Below are 16,081 nucleotides of genomic sequence, written 5' to 3'. Positions count from 1 at the left end.
CCCTAATGGGAAAATGGAAATACATTTTTTTAATTTTTTAATTTTTCCCTAACTAAGGGGATGATGAAGGGGGGTTTGATTTACTTTTATAGTGGTTTTTTTAGCGGATTTTTATGACTGGCAGCCGTCACACACTAAAAGACGCTTTTTATTGCAAAAAATATTTTTTTGTGTTACCACATTTTGAGAGCTATAATTTTTCCATATTTTGGTCCACAGAGTCATGTGAGGTCTTGTTTTTTGTGGGACGAGTTGACGTTTTTATTGATAACATTTTTGGGCACATGACATTTTTTGATAGCTTTTTATTCCGATTTTTGTGAGGCAGTATGACCAAAAAACAGCTATTCATGAATTTCTTTTTGGGGGATGTTTATACCGTTCCGTGTTTGGTAAAATGGATAAAGCAGTTTAATTGTTCGGGTCAGTACGATTACAGCGAAACCTCATTTATATCATTTTTTTATGTTTTGGCGCTTTTATACGATAAAAACAATTTTATAGAAACAATAATTATTTTTGCATCGTTTTATTCTGAGAACTATAACTTTAATTTTTTCACTGATGATGCTGTATGGCGGCTCGTTTTTTGCGGGACAAGATGACGTTTTCAGTGGTACCATGGTTATTTATATCCGTCTTTTTGATCGCGTGCTATTCCACTTTTTGTTTGGCGGTACGATAAGAAAGCGCTGTTTTTTTTTTTTACGGTGTTCACTGAAGGGGTTAACTAGTGGGAGTTTTATAAGTCGGGTCGTTACGGACGCGGCGATACTAAATATGTGTACTTTTATTGTTTTTTTTTAATTTAGATAAAGAAATGTATTTATGGGAATAATTTTTTTTTCCCTTTATTTAGGTTTTTTTTTTTTTTTTTACACAACTATATATTTTTTTTACTTTATAACATTGCCCCAGGGGGGGAGCATCATGTTATAAGGTGAGATTGCTGATCTGATACTTTGCAGAACACAGTGTCAGATCAGCGATCTGACGTGCACTGCTCCTGGCTTACCAGCTCTGAGCAGGCACTTGGTAAGCCTCCTGTTGTGAATTCCGCTCTTGGGCTCCCTCCGGTGGTTGTAAGTGGCACTTTTGTGAGTTCTGCTCTTGGGATCCCTCTTGTGGTTTCTAGTGGTATGGCTGCTCCTTGGAGTTAGCTGTCATCAGCTGCCTCCACTTATCGTCCGCTATTTAAGTCTGGCTCTTTCTTCAGCCTGTGCCACTTGTCAATGTTTCCTGGCTGGATTCACATCTCTGCTTGGATTCTCCTGGTTTCCTGACCAGTTCTGCAAAGATAAGTTCTGGCTTTGCTCATTTTAGTCCACATGTTGTGGACTTATTGTTCTGTGCATTCTATATTTGTCTAGCTTGTCAGTATGGATTTTTTCTGTTAGCTGGAAGCTCAGGGAAGTAGATTTACCCTCCACACCTTTAGTCAGGTGTGGAGATTTTGTAAACTCTGTGTGGATTGTTTTGTAGTTTTTATACTGACCGCACAGCATCCTTTCCTGTCCTATCTATCAAGCTAGACTGGCCTCCTATGCTAAAATCTGATTTCATTTCTGCGTATGTTATTTTCCCCTCCTCTCACCGTCAATATTTGTGGGGGGATATCTTTCCTTTGGGGATTTTCTCTGAGGCAAGATAGGATTCCTGTTTCCATCTTTAGGGGAAGTTAGATCTTAGGCTGTGCCGAGGGGTCTAGGGAGCGTCAGGTACCCCCCACGGCTATTTTTAGTTGCGCTGCTAGGTTCAGGGTTTGCGGTCAGTACAGATACCACCTCCTTCAGAGCTTGTCTCATGTTGTTCCTAAACCACCAGATCATAACAGTACAAGTGGCCAAAAATGAATTAAATGTATCTCAAAAGAAGGAAAAGAAAGTTCTGAACCATTTTTTTTCTGTGCTTTGGTTTGTCTTTTTTTTCCTCTTGATATCTGGGTGGTTCAGGATATATGTTTTGGCATGGATGTTCAGGGTTTGTTTTCTCGTGTGGATCAACTTGCTGCAAGAGTACAGAGTATCCAGGACTGTTGTCCAGACTCCGGCTTTAGAGCCCAGAATTCCTACTCCTGATTTGTTTTTTGGGGACAGATCCAAGTTTTTGAACTTTAAAAATAACTGCAAATTGTTTTTTGCTTTGAAACCCCGTTCTTCTGGTGATCCCATTCAGCAGGTGAAAATCATCATATCCTTGCTGCGTGGTGACCCTCAAGACTGGGCTTTTTCTCTTGAAACAGGGGATCCGGCATTATTGAATGTAGATGCATTTTTTCAAGCGCTCGGATTATTGTATGACGAACCTAATTTTGTGGATCATGCAGAAAAAACCCTGTTGGCCTTGTGTCAAGGTCAGGAAGCGGCAGAGTTATACTGCCAGAAATTTAGAAAATGGTCTGTGCTCACTAAATGGAATGAAGAGGCTCTGGCTGCTATTTTCAGAAAAGGTCTTTCTGAAACCCTTAAAGATGTTATGGTGGGCTTTCCTACGCCTGCCGGTTTGAGCGAATCTATGTCTCTAGCCATTCAGATTGATCGGCGTCTGCGCGAGCGCAAAGCTGTGCACCATATGGCAGTATCCTCTGAGCATAGTCCTGAACCTATGCAATGTGATAGGATTTTGACTAGAATAGAACGGCAGGAATTCAGACGTCAGAATAGGCTGTGTTTTTACTGTGGTGATTCGGCTCATGTTATCTCTGATTGCCCTAAGCGTACTAAGAGAGTCGCTAGGTCTGTTACCATTAGTACTATGCAGCCTAAATTTCTCTTATCTGTGACCCTGATTTGCTCATTGTCGTCCTTTTCTGTCATGGCATTTGTGGATTCAGGCGCTGCCCTGAACTTAATGGACTTAGAATTCGCCAGACGCTGTGGTTTTTCCTTGCAGCCTTTGCAGAGCCCTATTCCTTTGAGGGGCATTGATGCTACACCCTTGGCCAAGGATAAACCTCAGTACTGGACACAGATGACTATGTACATGGCTCCTGCACATCAGGAAGATTGCCGTTTTCTGGTGTTGCATAACCTGCATGATGTTGTTGTGCTGGGATTTCCATGGTTACAGGAACATAATCCGGTGCTGGATTGGAAAACTATGTCGGTGACTAGTTGGGGTTGTCGAGGAGTACATAGTGACGTTCCTTTGATGTCAATTTCCTCTTCCCCCTCTTCTGAGGTCCCTGAGTTTTTGTCGGATTTCCAGGATGTATTTGATGAGCCCAAGTCCAGTTCCCTTCCTCCACATAGGGACTGTGATTGTGCTATTAACTTGATTCCTGGTTGTAAGTTCCCTAAGGGCCGACTTTTCAATCTGTCTGTGCCAGAGCATGCCGCCATGCGGAGCTATGTTAAGGAATCTTTGGAGAAAGGGCATATTCGGCCCTCTTCGTCACCATTCGGAGCGGGTTTCTTTTTTGTTGCTAAGAAGGATGGCTCCTTGAGACCCTGTATTGATTATCGTCTTCTTAATAAGATCACGGTCAAATTCCAATACCCCTTGCCTTTGCTTACTGATTTGTTTGCTCAGATTAAGGGGGCTAGTTGGTTTACTAAGATTGACCTCCGAGGGGCATATAATCTTGTTCGTATTAAACAGGGTGACGAATGGAAAACTGCATTTAATACGCCCGAAGGCCATTTTGAATACCTTGTGATGCCATTTGGGCTCTCTAATGCTCCATCTGTGTTCCAGTCTTTCATGCATGATATTTTCCGCAATTATCTTGATAAATTCATGGTCGTATATTTGGATGATATTTTGATTTTTTCCGATGATTGGGAGTCTCATGTGAAGCAGGTCAGGATGGTGTTCCAGATCCTTCGTGATAATGCTTTATTTGTGAAGGGGTCTAAGTGCCTATTCGGAGTTCAGAAGGTCTCTTTTTTGGGTTTTATTTTTTCTCCCTCGTCTATAGAAATGGATCCTGTTAAGGTCCAAGCTATTCATGACTGGATCCAATCCACATCTGTGAAGGGACTTCAAAAATTTTTGGGCTTTGCTAATTTCTATCGCCGTTTCATTGCCAACTTATCCAGTGTGGTTAAGCCCCTTACTGATTTGACGAAGAAAGGCGCTGATGTGACGAATTGGTCCTCTGAGGCTGTTGAGGCCTTTCAGGAGCTTAAACGCCGATTTACTTCTGCCCCTGTGTTGCGTCAACCGGATGTTTCTCTTCCTTTTCAGGTTGAGGTCGACGCTTCTGAGATTGGGGCAGGGGCCGTTTTGTCTCAGAGGGAGTCTGATGGTTCTTTGATGAAACCGTGTGCTTTTTTTTCCAGAAAGTTTTCGCCTGCGGAACGCAATTATGATGTCGGCAATCGGGAGTTGTTGGCTATGAAGTGGGCGTTTGAAGAGTGGCGACATTGGCCTGAGGGAGCTAAACACCGTGTTGTAGTCCTGACCGATCATAAGAATCTGATTTACCTCGAGTCGGCCAAGCGACTGAATCCTAGACAGGCTCGATGGTCCCAGTTTTTCTCCAGTTTTGATTTTGTGGTCTCGTATCTTCCGGGATCTAAGAATGTTAAGGCTGATGCCCTCTCTAGGAGTTTTTCGCCTGATTCTCCTGGAGTCCTGGAGCTGGCTGGCATTCTTAAGGAGGGGGTGATTCTTTCTGCTATCTCCCCTGATTTGCGGCGGGTGCTTCAGGAATTTCAGGCTGATAGGCCTGACCGCTGTCCAGTGGGGAAGCTGTTTGTTCCTGATAGATGGACAAGTAAGGTAATTTCTGAGGTTCATTGTTCAGTGTTGGCTGGTCATCCTGGGATTTTTGGTACCAGAGATTTGGTTGTTAGGTCCTTTTGGTGGCCTTCCTTGTCTCGCGATGTGCGTGCTTTTGCGCAGTCCTGTGGGACTTGCGCCCGGGCCAAGCCTTGCTGTTCCCGCGCTAGTGGGTTGCTTTTGCCTTTGCCGGTCCCTGAGAGGCCCTGGACGCATATTTCCATGGATTTTATTTCGGATCTTCCTGTTTCCCAGAAGATGTCTGTTATCTGGGTTGTTTGTGACCGGTTCTCTAAAATGGTCCATCTGGTACCTTTGCCTAAGTTGCCTTCCTCCTCAGATCTGGTTCCATTGTTTTTTCAGCATGTGGTTCGTTTGCATGGCATTCCGGAGAATATTGTGTCTGACAGAGGTTCTCAGTTTGTCTCTAGATTTTGGCGGGCCTTTTGTGCTAGGATGGGCATTGATTTATCTTTTTCTCCGGCGTTTCATCCTCAGACTAATGGCCAAACTGAGCGAACTAATCAGACCTTGGAGACCTATTTGAGATGCTTTGTGTCTGCTGATCAGGATGATTGGGTGTCTTTCTTGCCGTTGGCCGAGTTTGCCCTTAATAATCGGGCTAGTTCGGCTACTTTGGTTTCACCTTTCTTTTGTAATTTTGGTTTTCATCCTCGTTTTTCTTCTGGGCAGGTTGAGCCTTCTGATTGTCCTGGTGTTAATTCTGTGGTGGACAGGCTGCAGCAGATTTGGACTCATGTGGAGGACAATTTGACGCTGTCTCAGGAAAGGGCTCAACATTTTGCTAACCGCCGTCGGCGTGTTGGTCCCCGGCTTCGTGTGGGGGATTTGGTTTGGTTGTCTTCTCGTCATGTTCCTATAAAGGTTTCTTCTCCTAAGTTTAAGCCTCGGTTTATTGGTCCTTATAAAATTTCTGAAATTATTAATCCGGTGTCTTTTCGTTTGGCTCTTCCTGCCTCTTTTGCCATTCATAATGTTTTCCATAGATCTTTGTTGCAGAGATATGTAGTGCCCGTTGTTCCCTCGGTTGACCCTCCTGCCCCGGTGTTGGTTGAGGGAGAGTTGGAATATGAGGTTTAGAAGATTTTGGATTCTCGTTTTTCGAGGCGGAGGCTTGAGTATCTTGTCAAGTGGAAGGGTTATGGCCAGGAGGATAATTCTTGGGTTGTTGCCTCCGATGTCCATGCTACCGATTTGGTTCGTGCTTTTCACTTGGCTCGTCCTGATCGGCCTGGGGGCTCTGGTGAGGGTTCGGTGACCCCTCCTCAAGGGGGGGGTACTGTTGTGAATTCTGCTCTTGGGCTCCCTCCGGTGGTTGTAAGTGGCACTTTTGTGAGTTCTGCTCTTGGGATCCCTCTTGTGGTTTCTAGTGGTATGGCTGCTCCTTGGAGTTAGCTGTCATCAGCTGCCTCCACTTATCGTCCGCTATTTAAGTCTGGCTCTTTCTTCAGCCTGTGCCACTTGTCAATGTTTCCTGGCTGGATTCACATCTCTGCTTGGATTCTCCTGGTTTCCTGACCAGTTCTGCAAAGATAAGTTCTGGCTTTGCTCATTTTAGTCCACATGTTGTGGACTTATTGTTCTGTGCATTCTATATTTGTCCAGCTTGTCAGTATGGATTTTTTCTGTTAGCTGGAAGCTCTGGGAAGCAGATTTACCCTCCACACCTTTAGTCAGGTGTGGAGATTTTGTAAACTCTGTGTGGATTGTTTTGTAGTTTTTATACTGACTGCACAGTATCCTTTCCTGTCCTATCTATCAAGCTAGACTGGCCTCCTATGCTAAAATCTGATTTCATTTCTGCGTATGTTATTTTCCCCTCCTCTCACCGTCAATATTTGTGGGGGGCTATCTTTCCTTTGGGGATTTTCTCTGAGGCAAGATAGGTTTCCTGTTTCCATCTTTAGGGGAAGTTAGATCTTAGGCTGTGCCGAGGGGTCTAGGGAGCGTCAGGTACCCCCCACAGCTATTTTTAGTTGCGCTGCTAGGTTCAGGGTTTGCGGTCAGTACAGATACCACCTCCTTCAGAGCTTGTCTCATGTTGTTCCTAAACCACCAGATCATAACAGCCTCCTCCCTGCAGGTCCCGGATGTAGCCTCGTGGCCATTTTGGATCCGGGGCCTGCAGGGAGAAGAAGGTAGGAGACCCTCGGAGCTGCGTGATGTGATCACGTTGCTCCGGGGCTCTCAGGGAAGCACATAGGGAGCACCCTCCCTGCGCGATGCTTCCCTATACTGCCAAAACACTGCAATCATGTTTGATCGCAGTGTGCCGGGGGTTAATGTGCCGGTGGTTAATGTACCGGGGGCGGTCCATGACCGCTCCTGGCACATAGTACCGGATGTCAGCTGCGATAGTCAGCTGACACCCGGCCGTGCTCCCCTCGTGAGCACGGACGATCGCTATGACGTACTATCCCGTCCCTGGGAATTAAGTCCCAGGTCACCTTGAAGGGATAGTACGTCAAATGGGATTAAGGGGTTAAACTAAACGTTATGCCCCGATAACATAAAAAAGCCTGTACTCACCTCCCATGCCAGTGCTATTCCAGCAGCGTCGGCATTTGCGGTCCCTGGGTTGTGATGCAATGGCAGGACACGTGACGCCTAGCGCCCAATCAGCACTGGTGTCAATGTCTCTGCCTTCAGACAGACTGAACATGAAGAGGAAGTCCGGGCTGCAGCTGATCTTGGACTTCCTCTTCATGTACAGTTGGTCCGAAGGCGGAGACAGAGGCACCAGTGCCGATTGGGCAATGAGCGTCACGTGTCGTTCCACCGCATCACAGCCCTGGGATCACGAGTGCCGACACCGCTGGAACGGCGCCGGCACACGAGGCGAGTATAGGCTTTATTATGTTATCGGGGCATAACATTTAGTTTAAGAATGGGTTGTCCTAGTAGTGGACAACCACCTTAATTTCTGCGTAGGGTCTGAAGGGTTAAAACATTTCCTGACAACAGTTTTGAAGTATTTGAGGGGTGCGTTTTTAAAATGGTATCGCTTTTGGGGAGTTTCCAATATATAGGCCCCTCAAGGTCCAGTGAAATATGAATAGGTTCCTAAAGACACAGGTTTTGTAAATTTGTTGAAAAAAGAAGAGAAATTGCTGCTAAACTTTTAACCCCTCTAACATCCTGACAAAATAAAATGACATTGGAAAAATTATGCAGATGTAAAGTAGAGACATGGGAAATGTTATTTATTAATTATTGTGTACAGCGTGACTGACTGGTTTAAGGGTATAAAGATTGAAAGCTTGAAACGCAAGTCATAACAAACAAATGTTACCACTACCACAAAGTACAATATGTCACGAGAAAACAATCTCGGCATCAGTGGGATCCATTGAAGCCTTCCAGAGTTATTACCACATGAGGGGTTACTGGTCAGATTTCCAATATGTGGCCTGGTCATTAAGGTCAAAACTGAGTTGGTCACTAAGGGGTTAAATTACGTTATATTTCGGTAGAGCGAACTATGGGTATTACTTGTATGTGTATGACTTAAGTGTGCTCCAGTTGTTACCTGTTTTCTAATAATATTCTCTTGTAGATATCTATCGCTTCCTGGTAATGGGATCGCATGTAGTGTATGGATGCCAGGCTCAGCTGGTCCTCAATAATATCCTGCAGGTTTTGATGAAAGACCATCAGCCTCTTCTCATCGCTGAACTATTGGAAGAGACACAATGTTTAGTTCAAAGACATGGAAACAACTTATTACAACTCTATCTTTATTTTGTAATACTGGAATAAAACATTGTGTTCAATGTACATAAGTGTGGAGCGACAGACACTTTCTATTGCGTAGAGCAACAGTCGAATTTCATAAAAACAACGTGGTGAAACAGAATGGGACTCGGAAACAGCTTGTTCAGGGCCTGTTCACACTAGTGTAGATTGTCAGATGGGAGAGAATCGGACTGATTATAGGAATGACACTCAGATGAAACTCTGTGAGTGTTTGATCCGAGTATCCTCTTATTATGATCCGATTCTCTCGCATGAGAGAATCGCAGCACACGTGCGGACAAGATGGAGAACTTCATTTCTCCATCTTCTCCATGGTCTCTGGAAGCACTCGTTGAATACCGCGATTGTTTTCACATGCCATAGTATAACATCGGGCTGAGTCCTATCCGATAAAACCTCTTATAGCACTTGGCCATGTGTATACACCGGTGAGACAGCCCAAACCCTGATAGTCTAGTGGTGTTAAGCCGTAAACCTTACATCCTGACGCTGTGATGCGCAGCTAGTGGAAAGCTGCCAAAGATTTTATTCTGCACCGTGATCTAACTTGTTTTGTAATGTGATGAGAAAATAAAGACAATTGAGGTGACATTTAAGGCCCCTTTCACGCATCAGTTTTTTGCCGTCAGTCACAATCCGTTGGCTCGATGGATCCGTCGCAGATTATGAAAAACTGATGCGACGGATTCATTTTTTCGACGGATCTGACTAGCGGATCTGGCTGATTGGATCGGAGCATGCTCATTTAAAAATATGGAATCCGTTGCCGGATTCCGTCATTTGATGGATCCGGCGCCATAGGCTTCCATTGTAGCTAACAACAGACGGCGATGGATCCGTCAATGTCCGTTTTTTCGACGTAGACAAAAAGTTACAATGTCCGTCGTCTCCGGCCGCCGGACAAACAATTTTTCGATGGATCCAGTGAACGACGGATGAAACGTGAGACCATCTGTCGCAATCCATTGCTAATACAAGTGTATGAGAAAAAACAGATCTGGCGGCATCAGTCGCCGGATCCGTTTTTTTTTCAAAATTCGACAGATTGCAATTGATGGCAAAAAAATGATGTGTGAAAGGGGCCTAAATTAAAATGTTCTGGATGGGAATAAAATGTCTTTATGGGCCAGCCATCTGTGACCAACAAAGATCTGAGGATAGCGCTGGGCAAAAAAATTCTGAGATTAAAAGTTGTGAAATGCAGGATCAAGGTCCATAAAACAGAAGCCCTATAAATGACATACCAACCCCAACCCACATGGTCTGACTTTCCTCTTAAGGGGCAACAAAGGACCTTTTCCAACTGGGGAGTGCTGATTACTCGTACCCCGTCTAAATGATTATATTCTACCAATCGGAAATCTTTTATTACCTCTTACTACAAACTGGGATAAATACATTGGTGTAGTTGCAACTTATCTTTTATGGAAGGGCAAAACCTTGCTAGCGTATGTGCACACAGGGTATTTTTCAGCTGAATTCCGCACAAAATCCACCAGAAATAGTGCTACAATAGTGCTACAAAAGAGCCCCATAAAATGAACAAAGTACACAGCAATATCAAAACCACATTGCTGAGCCCATGTTCTGTCTTTTATCACTTCTTTTACTACTTCAGGGTATGGAAACCATAAAGGAGGTAAAAGAAGCGAGGTGCTCATTCCCCTGGCATGCCACCCTCTCTCTATATTCATAGAGTGAAAGCCGCCAGCGCAAGAACAACGGCAAAGATGCCAAAGAAGCATCTTCAGGAAAATCTGCGCTGGCATCTAAATGACGCTGTGTGCACATAGCTTTAAGACAATGTCCTATCTCTAATTTAACTGTTTCACCTCACCTGTTTCACTGTTACCCCTAAAACCAAAACCTAAGGATGAAAAAGATAAAAACATACTATTTTGCTCCTTCATTTGGAAGGGCAAATAGGGTTCAAAGTGCTACAGCAACATAAAAGTGAATGGAGGCAGAAACTTTCCGGATTATTGTAAACCATACATCTGATGCCTAGATCACCCAAGATTGGTTTAATAAGTCCTCATATTTTACATCCACCCTATTAGGCTCAGTTCACATTAGCGTTTCCGTGCGCAGCGTATCATCTGCATGCGTAAAAGCATGCTTACACTGTGGTTTTACCCGCATCATCTTACGCATGACGCAAAACAAAACGCTGCGTGTGCATGCGTTTAAATGCATTTTGGCATGCATTTGCGTTGTTTATGCGCATGGTGGAGGTGGTGAAATAATTTACTGGAAATGCGCAGTCTGAAGTACGCATGCGTATCGAACACATGCGTACGCATGTCCTTGCGTACCAATGGGTCCCTATAGACAGTACCGCGCTGTTTTGACGCACTCATCCGCATGTGCATGATTGTGCAATATTTGATGCCTCAAAAAATGCAACATGTTGCATTCGCCGGACACCGCAAAACGATGCATGCAAACGCTTGTCCCTGCATACACCATGTTAAAGATATGTATGCATGACGCATGCGAATCTATGCAGATCATAAGCTGTGCACAGATACGCTTATGTGAAACCAGCCTTAGAGAGGTTAACTTGCTCTCCTTCAGCACTTACTGCCACATCAGGCACCATCAGTTAAAGAGAAACCTCTTTTCATGTCAACCTGCATTTGTGGATATTAATATAAAAAGAATGCTTTATTATCCAGCATCCAGGGAGCTTTTCATGTAACATCCAGCTTTACGCAAACCACCATCAAATCCACATGGAGCCTGTGTATGTGGTCTAGCCATGTTTCGGACTGCATCAGTTCTTGCTCATTGGGGTACTTGTAACTTGTGCAAGAACTGATGCAGTCTGAAACATGTCAGCCAGACAACATACACGGGCTCCATGTGGATTTCAATATGCTTTGAGAAAATCTGGATGTTTCCATGAAAAGCTCCATGTTATGCTGGAAGAATTGTATTTTCAGTATGTTCTCTCCCTGTTTTGGGGCTTCTGAGAACAGGAATGATATCTGTTATGTATTACAAAAACTTTCCAGCAGCAGCCTGTATCCTGTGCCTTGCCTCAGACTCAAGGCCTTCTTGGGACATGTAATCATCCAGCAGGGATATGTACTCATCCAGAAGGGACTTGTATTCATCCGGAAGGACATGTACTCATCGGGAAGGGACATGTACTCATCCGGAAGGGATATGTACTCATCGGGAAGGGACATGTACTCATCCATCAGGGATATGTACTCATCGGGAAGGGACATGTACTCAACCAGCAGGGAGATGTACTCATCCGGAAGGGATATGTGCTCATCCAGAAGGGACATGTGCTCATCCAGAAGGGACATGTGCTCATCCAGAAGGGACATGTGCTCATCCAGAAGGGACATGTACTCATCCGGAAGGGATATGTGCTCATCCAGAAGGGACATGTGCTCATCCAGAAGGGACATGTGCTCATCCAGAAGAGACAAGTGCTCATCCAGAAGGGACAAGTGCTCATCCAGAAGGGACGTGTGCTCATCCAGAAGGGATCTGTACTCATCCGGCAGGGATATGTGCTCATTCAGTAGGGATATGTACTCATCCAGCAGAGATATGTACTCATCCAGCAGGGATATGTACTCATCCAGCAGGGATATGTACTCATCCAGCAGGGATATGTACTCATCCAGCAGGGATATGTACTCATCCAGCAGGGATATGTACTCATCCAGCAGGGATATGTACTCATCCAGCAGGATATGTTCTCATCCAGCAGGGATATGTACTCATCCAGCAGGGATATGTACTCATCTAGTAAGGATATCTGCTCATCCAGCAGGAATATGTAATCATCCAGCAGGGATATGTACTCATCCAGAAGGGACAAGTACTCATCCAGAAGGGACATGTACTCATCCGGAATGGACATGTACTCATCCGAAAGGGACATGTACTCATCCGGAAGGGTCATGTACTCATCCGGAAGGGTCATGTACTCATCCGGAAGGGACATGTACTCATCCGGAAGGGACATGTACTCATCCGGAAGGGACATGTACTCATCCGGAAGGGACATGTACTCAACCAGCAGGGAGATGTACTCATCCAGCAGGGGGGAAATGTGCTCATCTAGTAAGGATATGTGCTCAACCAGCAGGGATATGTACTCATACAGCAGGGATATGTGCTCATCCAGCAGGGATATGTGCTCATACAGCAGGGATATGCGCACATCCAGCAGGGATATGTGCTCATCCAGCAGGGATATGTGCTCATCCAGCAGGGATATGTGCTCATCCAGCAGGGATATGTGCTCATCCAGCAGGGCTACGTGCTCATCCAGCAGGGATATGCACTCATCGAGCAGGGATATGCACTCACCTAGTAAGGATATGTGCTCATCCAGCAGGGATATCTACTCATCCAGCAGGGATACATACTCATCCGGCAGATATATATACACATCCAGCAGGGATATATACTCATCCAGCAGGGATATGTGCTCACCCAGGAGGGATATGTGCTCATCCAGGAGGGATATGTGCTCATCCAGGATATGTGCTCATCCAGCAGAAATATGTACTCGCCAAACAGGGATATGCACTCATCAGGCAGGGATATGTATTCATCTGGCAGGGATATGTATTCATCTGGCAGGGATATGTACTCATTCGGCACGGCTATGTACTCATTCGGCAGGGATATGTACTCATCCGGCAGAGATATGTACTCATCCGGCAGGGATATGTACTCATCCGGCAGAGATATGTACTCATCTGGCAGGGATATGTACTCATCCGGCAGGGATATGTACTCATCCAGCAGGGATATGTACTCATCCGGCAGGGATATGTACTCATCCGGCAGAGATATGTACTCATCCGGCAGGGATATGTATTCATCCAGCAGAGATATGTATTCATCCAGCAGGGATATGTACTCATGCAGTGAGAGGCAGAATCTTTAGTTCCCTTCTGCACATGCATCAGTCTCCACTTAAGTACTACAAGGTGACCTACCCGTGTGCAGAGATATGTACTCATCCGGCAGAGATATGTACTCATCCAGCAGGGATATGTACTCATCCAGCAGGGATATGTACTCATCCAGCAGGGATATGTACTCATCCGGCAGGGATATGTACTCATCCGGCAGAGATATGTACTCATCCGGCAGAGATATGTATTCATCCAGCAGAGATATGTATTCATCCAGCAGGGATATGTACTCATGCAGTGAGAGGCAGAATCTTTAGTTCCCTTCTGCACATGCATCAGTCTCCACTTAAGTACTACAAGGTGACCTACCCGTGTGCAGAGATATGTACTCATCCGGCAGAGATATGTACTCATCCAGCAGGGATATGTACTCATCCAGCAGGGATATGTACTCATCCAGCAGGGATATGTACTCATCCAGCAGGGATATGTACTCATCCGGCAGAGATATGTACTCACCCGGCAGGGATATGTATTCATCCAGCAGAGATATGTATTCATCCAGCAGGGATATGTACTCATGCAGTGAGAGGCAGAATCTTTAGTTCCCTTCTGCGCATGCATCAGTCTCCATTTAAGTGCTACAAGGTGACCTACCCGTGTGCAGAGATATGTACTCATCCGGCAGAGATATGTACTCACCCGGCAGAGATATGTACTCATCCGGCATGGATATGTACTCATCCGGCATGGATATGTACTCATCCGGCACCGATATGTACTCATCCGGCAGGGATATGTACTCATCCGGCAGGGATATGTACTCATCCGGCAGGGATATGTACTCATCCAGCAGAGATATGTACTCATTCGGCAGGGATATGTACTCATTCAGTAGGGATATGTACTCATCCGGCAGGGATATGTACTCATCCTGCAGAGATATGTACTCATCCAGCAGGGATATGTACTCGCCAAGCAAGGATATGCCCTCATCCAGCAGGGATATGTACTCATCCAGCAGGGATATGTACTCATTCGGTAGGATTATATGCTCATTCAGCAGGGATATGTGCTCATCCAGCAGGGATTTGTACTCATCCGGCAGGGATATGTACTCATCCAGCAGGGATATGTACTCATCCAGCAGGGATATGTACTCGCAAAGCAGGGATGTGCACTCATCCGGCAGGGATATGTACTCATCCGGCAGGGATATGTACTCATCCGGCAGGGATATGTACTCATCCGGCAGAGATATGTAGTCATCCGGCAGAGATATGTACTCATCCGGCAGAGATATGTACTCATTCGGCACGGATATGTACTCATTCGGCAGGGATATGTACTCATCCGGCAGAGATATGTACTCATCCGGCAGGGATATGTACTCATCCGGCAGAGATATGTACTCATCTGGCAGGGATATGTACTCATCCAGCAGGGATATGTACTCATCCAGCAGGGATATGTACTCATCCGGCAGGGATATGTACTCATCCGGCAGAGATATGTACTCATCCGGCAGGGATATGTATTCATCCAGCAGAGATATATATTCATCCAGCAGGGATATGTACTCATGCAGTGAGAGGCAGAATCTTTAGTTCCCTTCTGCACATGCATCAGTCTCCATTTAAGTATTACAAGGTGACCTACCCGTGTGCAGAGATATGTACTCATCCGGCAGAGATATGTACTCACCCGGCAGAGATATGTACTCACCCGGCAGGGATATGTACTCATCCGGCAGGGATATGTACTCATCCAGCAGAGATATGTACTCATTCGGCAGGGATATGTACTCATTCAGTAGGGATATGTACTCATCCGGCAGGGATATGTACTCATCCTGCAGAGATATGTACTCATTCGGTAGGATTATATGCTCATCCAGCAGGGATATGTGCTCATTCAGCAGGGATATGTGCTCATCCAGCAGGGATTTGTACTCATCCGGCAGGGATATGTACCCATCCAGCAGGGATATGTACTCATCCAGCAGGGATATGTACTCGCAAAGCAGGGATGTGCACTCATCCGGCAGGGATATGTACTCATCCGGCAGGGATATGTACTAATTCGGTAGGGATATGTACTCATCCGACAGGGATATGTACTCATCCGGCAGGGATATGCACTCATCCGGCAAGGATATGTACTCATCCGGCAGGGATATGTACTCATCCGGCAGGGATATGTACTCATCCGGCAGGCATATGTACTCATCCTGCAGGGATATGTACTCATCCAGCAGGGATGCGTACTCATGCAGCAGAGATATGTACTCATCCAGCAGAGATATGTATTCATCTGGCAGAGATATATACTCATCTGGCACAGATATGTACTCATCCTGCAGGGATATGTGCTCATCCAGCAGATATGTATTCATCCGGAAGAGATATGTACTCCTCCGGCAGGGATATGTACTCATCCGGCAGAGATATGTACTCATCCGGCATGTACTCATCCAGCAGGGATATGTACTCATCCAGCAGGGGGGGGGGAGAATTTGCTCAACTAGTACGGATATGTGCTCATCCAACAGGGATATGCACTCATCCAGCAGGGATATGTTGTCATCCAGCAGGGATATGTGCTCATCCAGCAGGGATATGTGCTCATCCAGCAGGGATATGTGCTCATCCAGCAGGGATATGTACTCACCTAGTAAGGATATG

At 45.4% G+C, this 16,081-nt stretch overlaps 1 protein-coding gene across 1 annotated transcript in view; it reads right to left on the bottom strand.

Moving 5' to 3' along the window:
- IFT56 (intraflagellar transport 56) overlaps window positions 1-16,081 on the bottom strand; it is a 143,347-nt gene that overhangs the window by 67,210 nt on the left and 60,056 nt on the right. Inside the window, exon 6 of the mRNA XM_069737071.1 lies at window positions 8,276-8,421. Coding sequence (XP_069593172.1) covers window positions 8,276-8,421 — 146 coding nt within the window. The remainder of the gene's footprint in view (window positions 1-8,275; window positions 8,422-16,081) is intronic.

Source organism: Ranitomeya imitator, chromosome 8 (assembly GCF_032444005.1).
Source record: "Ranitomeya imitator isolate aRanImi1 chromosome 8, aRanImi1.pri, whole genome shotgun sequence".
NCBI lineage: Eukaryota > Metazoa > Chordata > Amphibia > Anura > Dendrobatidae > Ranitomeya > Ranitomeya imitator.
Note: the sequence above shows the minus strand (reverse complement) of the source record. Positions and strands in the feature narration are given on the sequence as shown.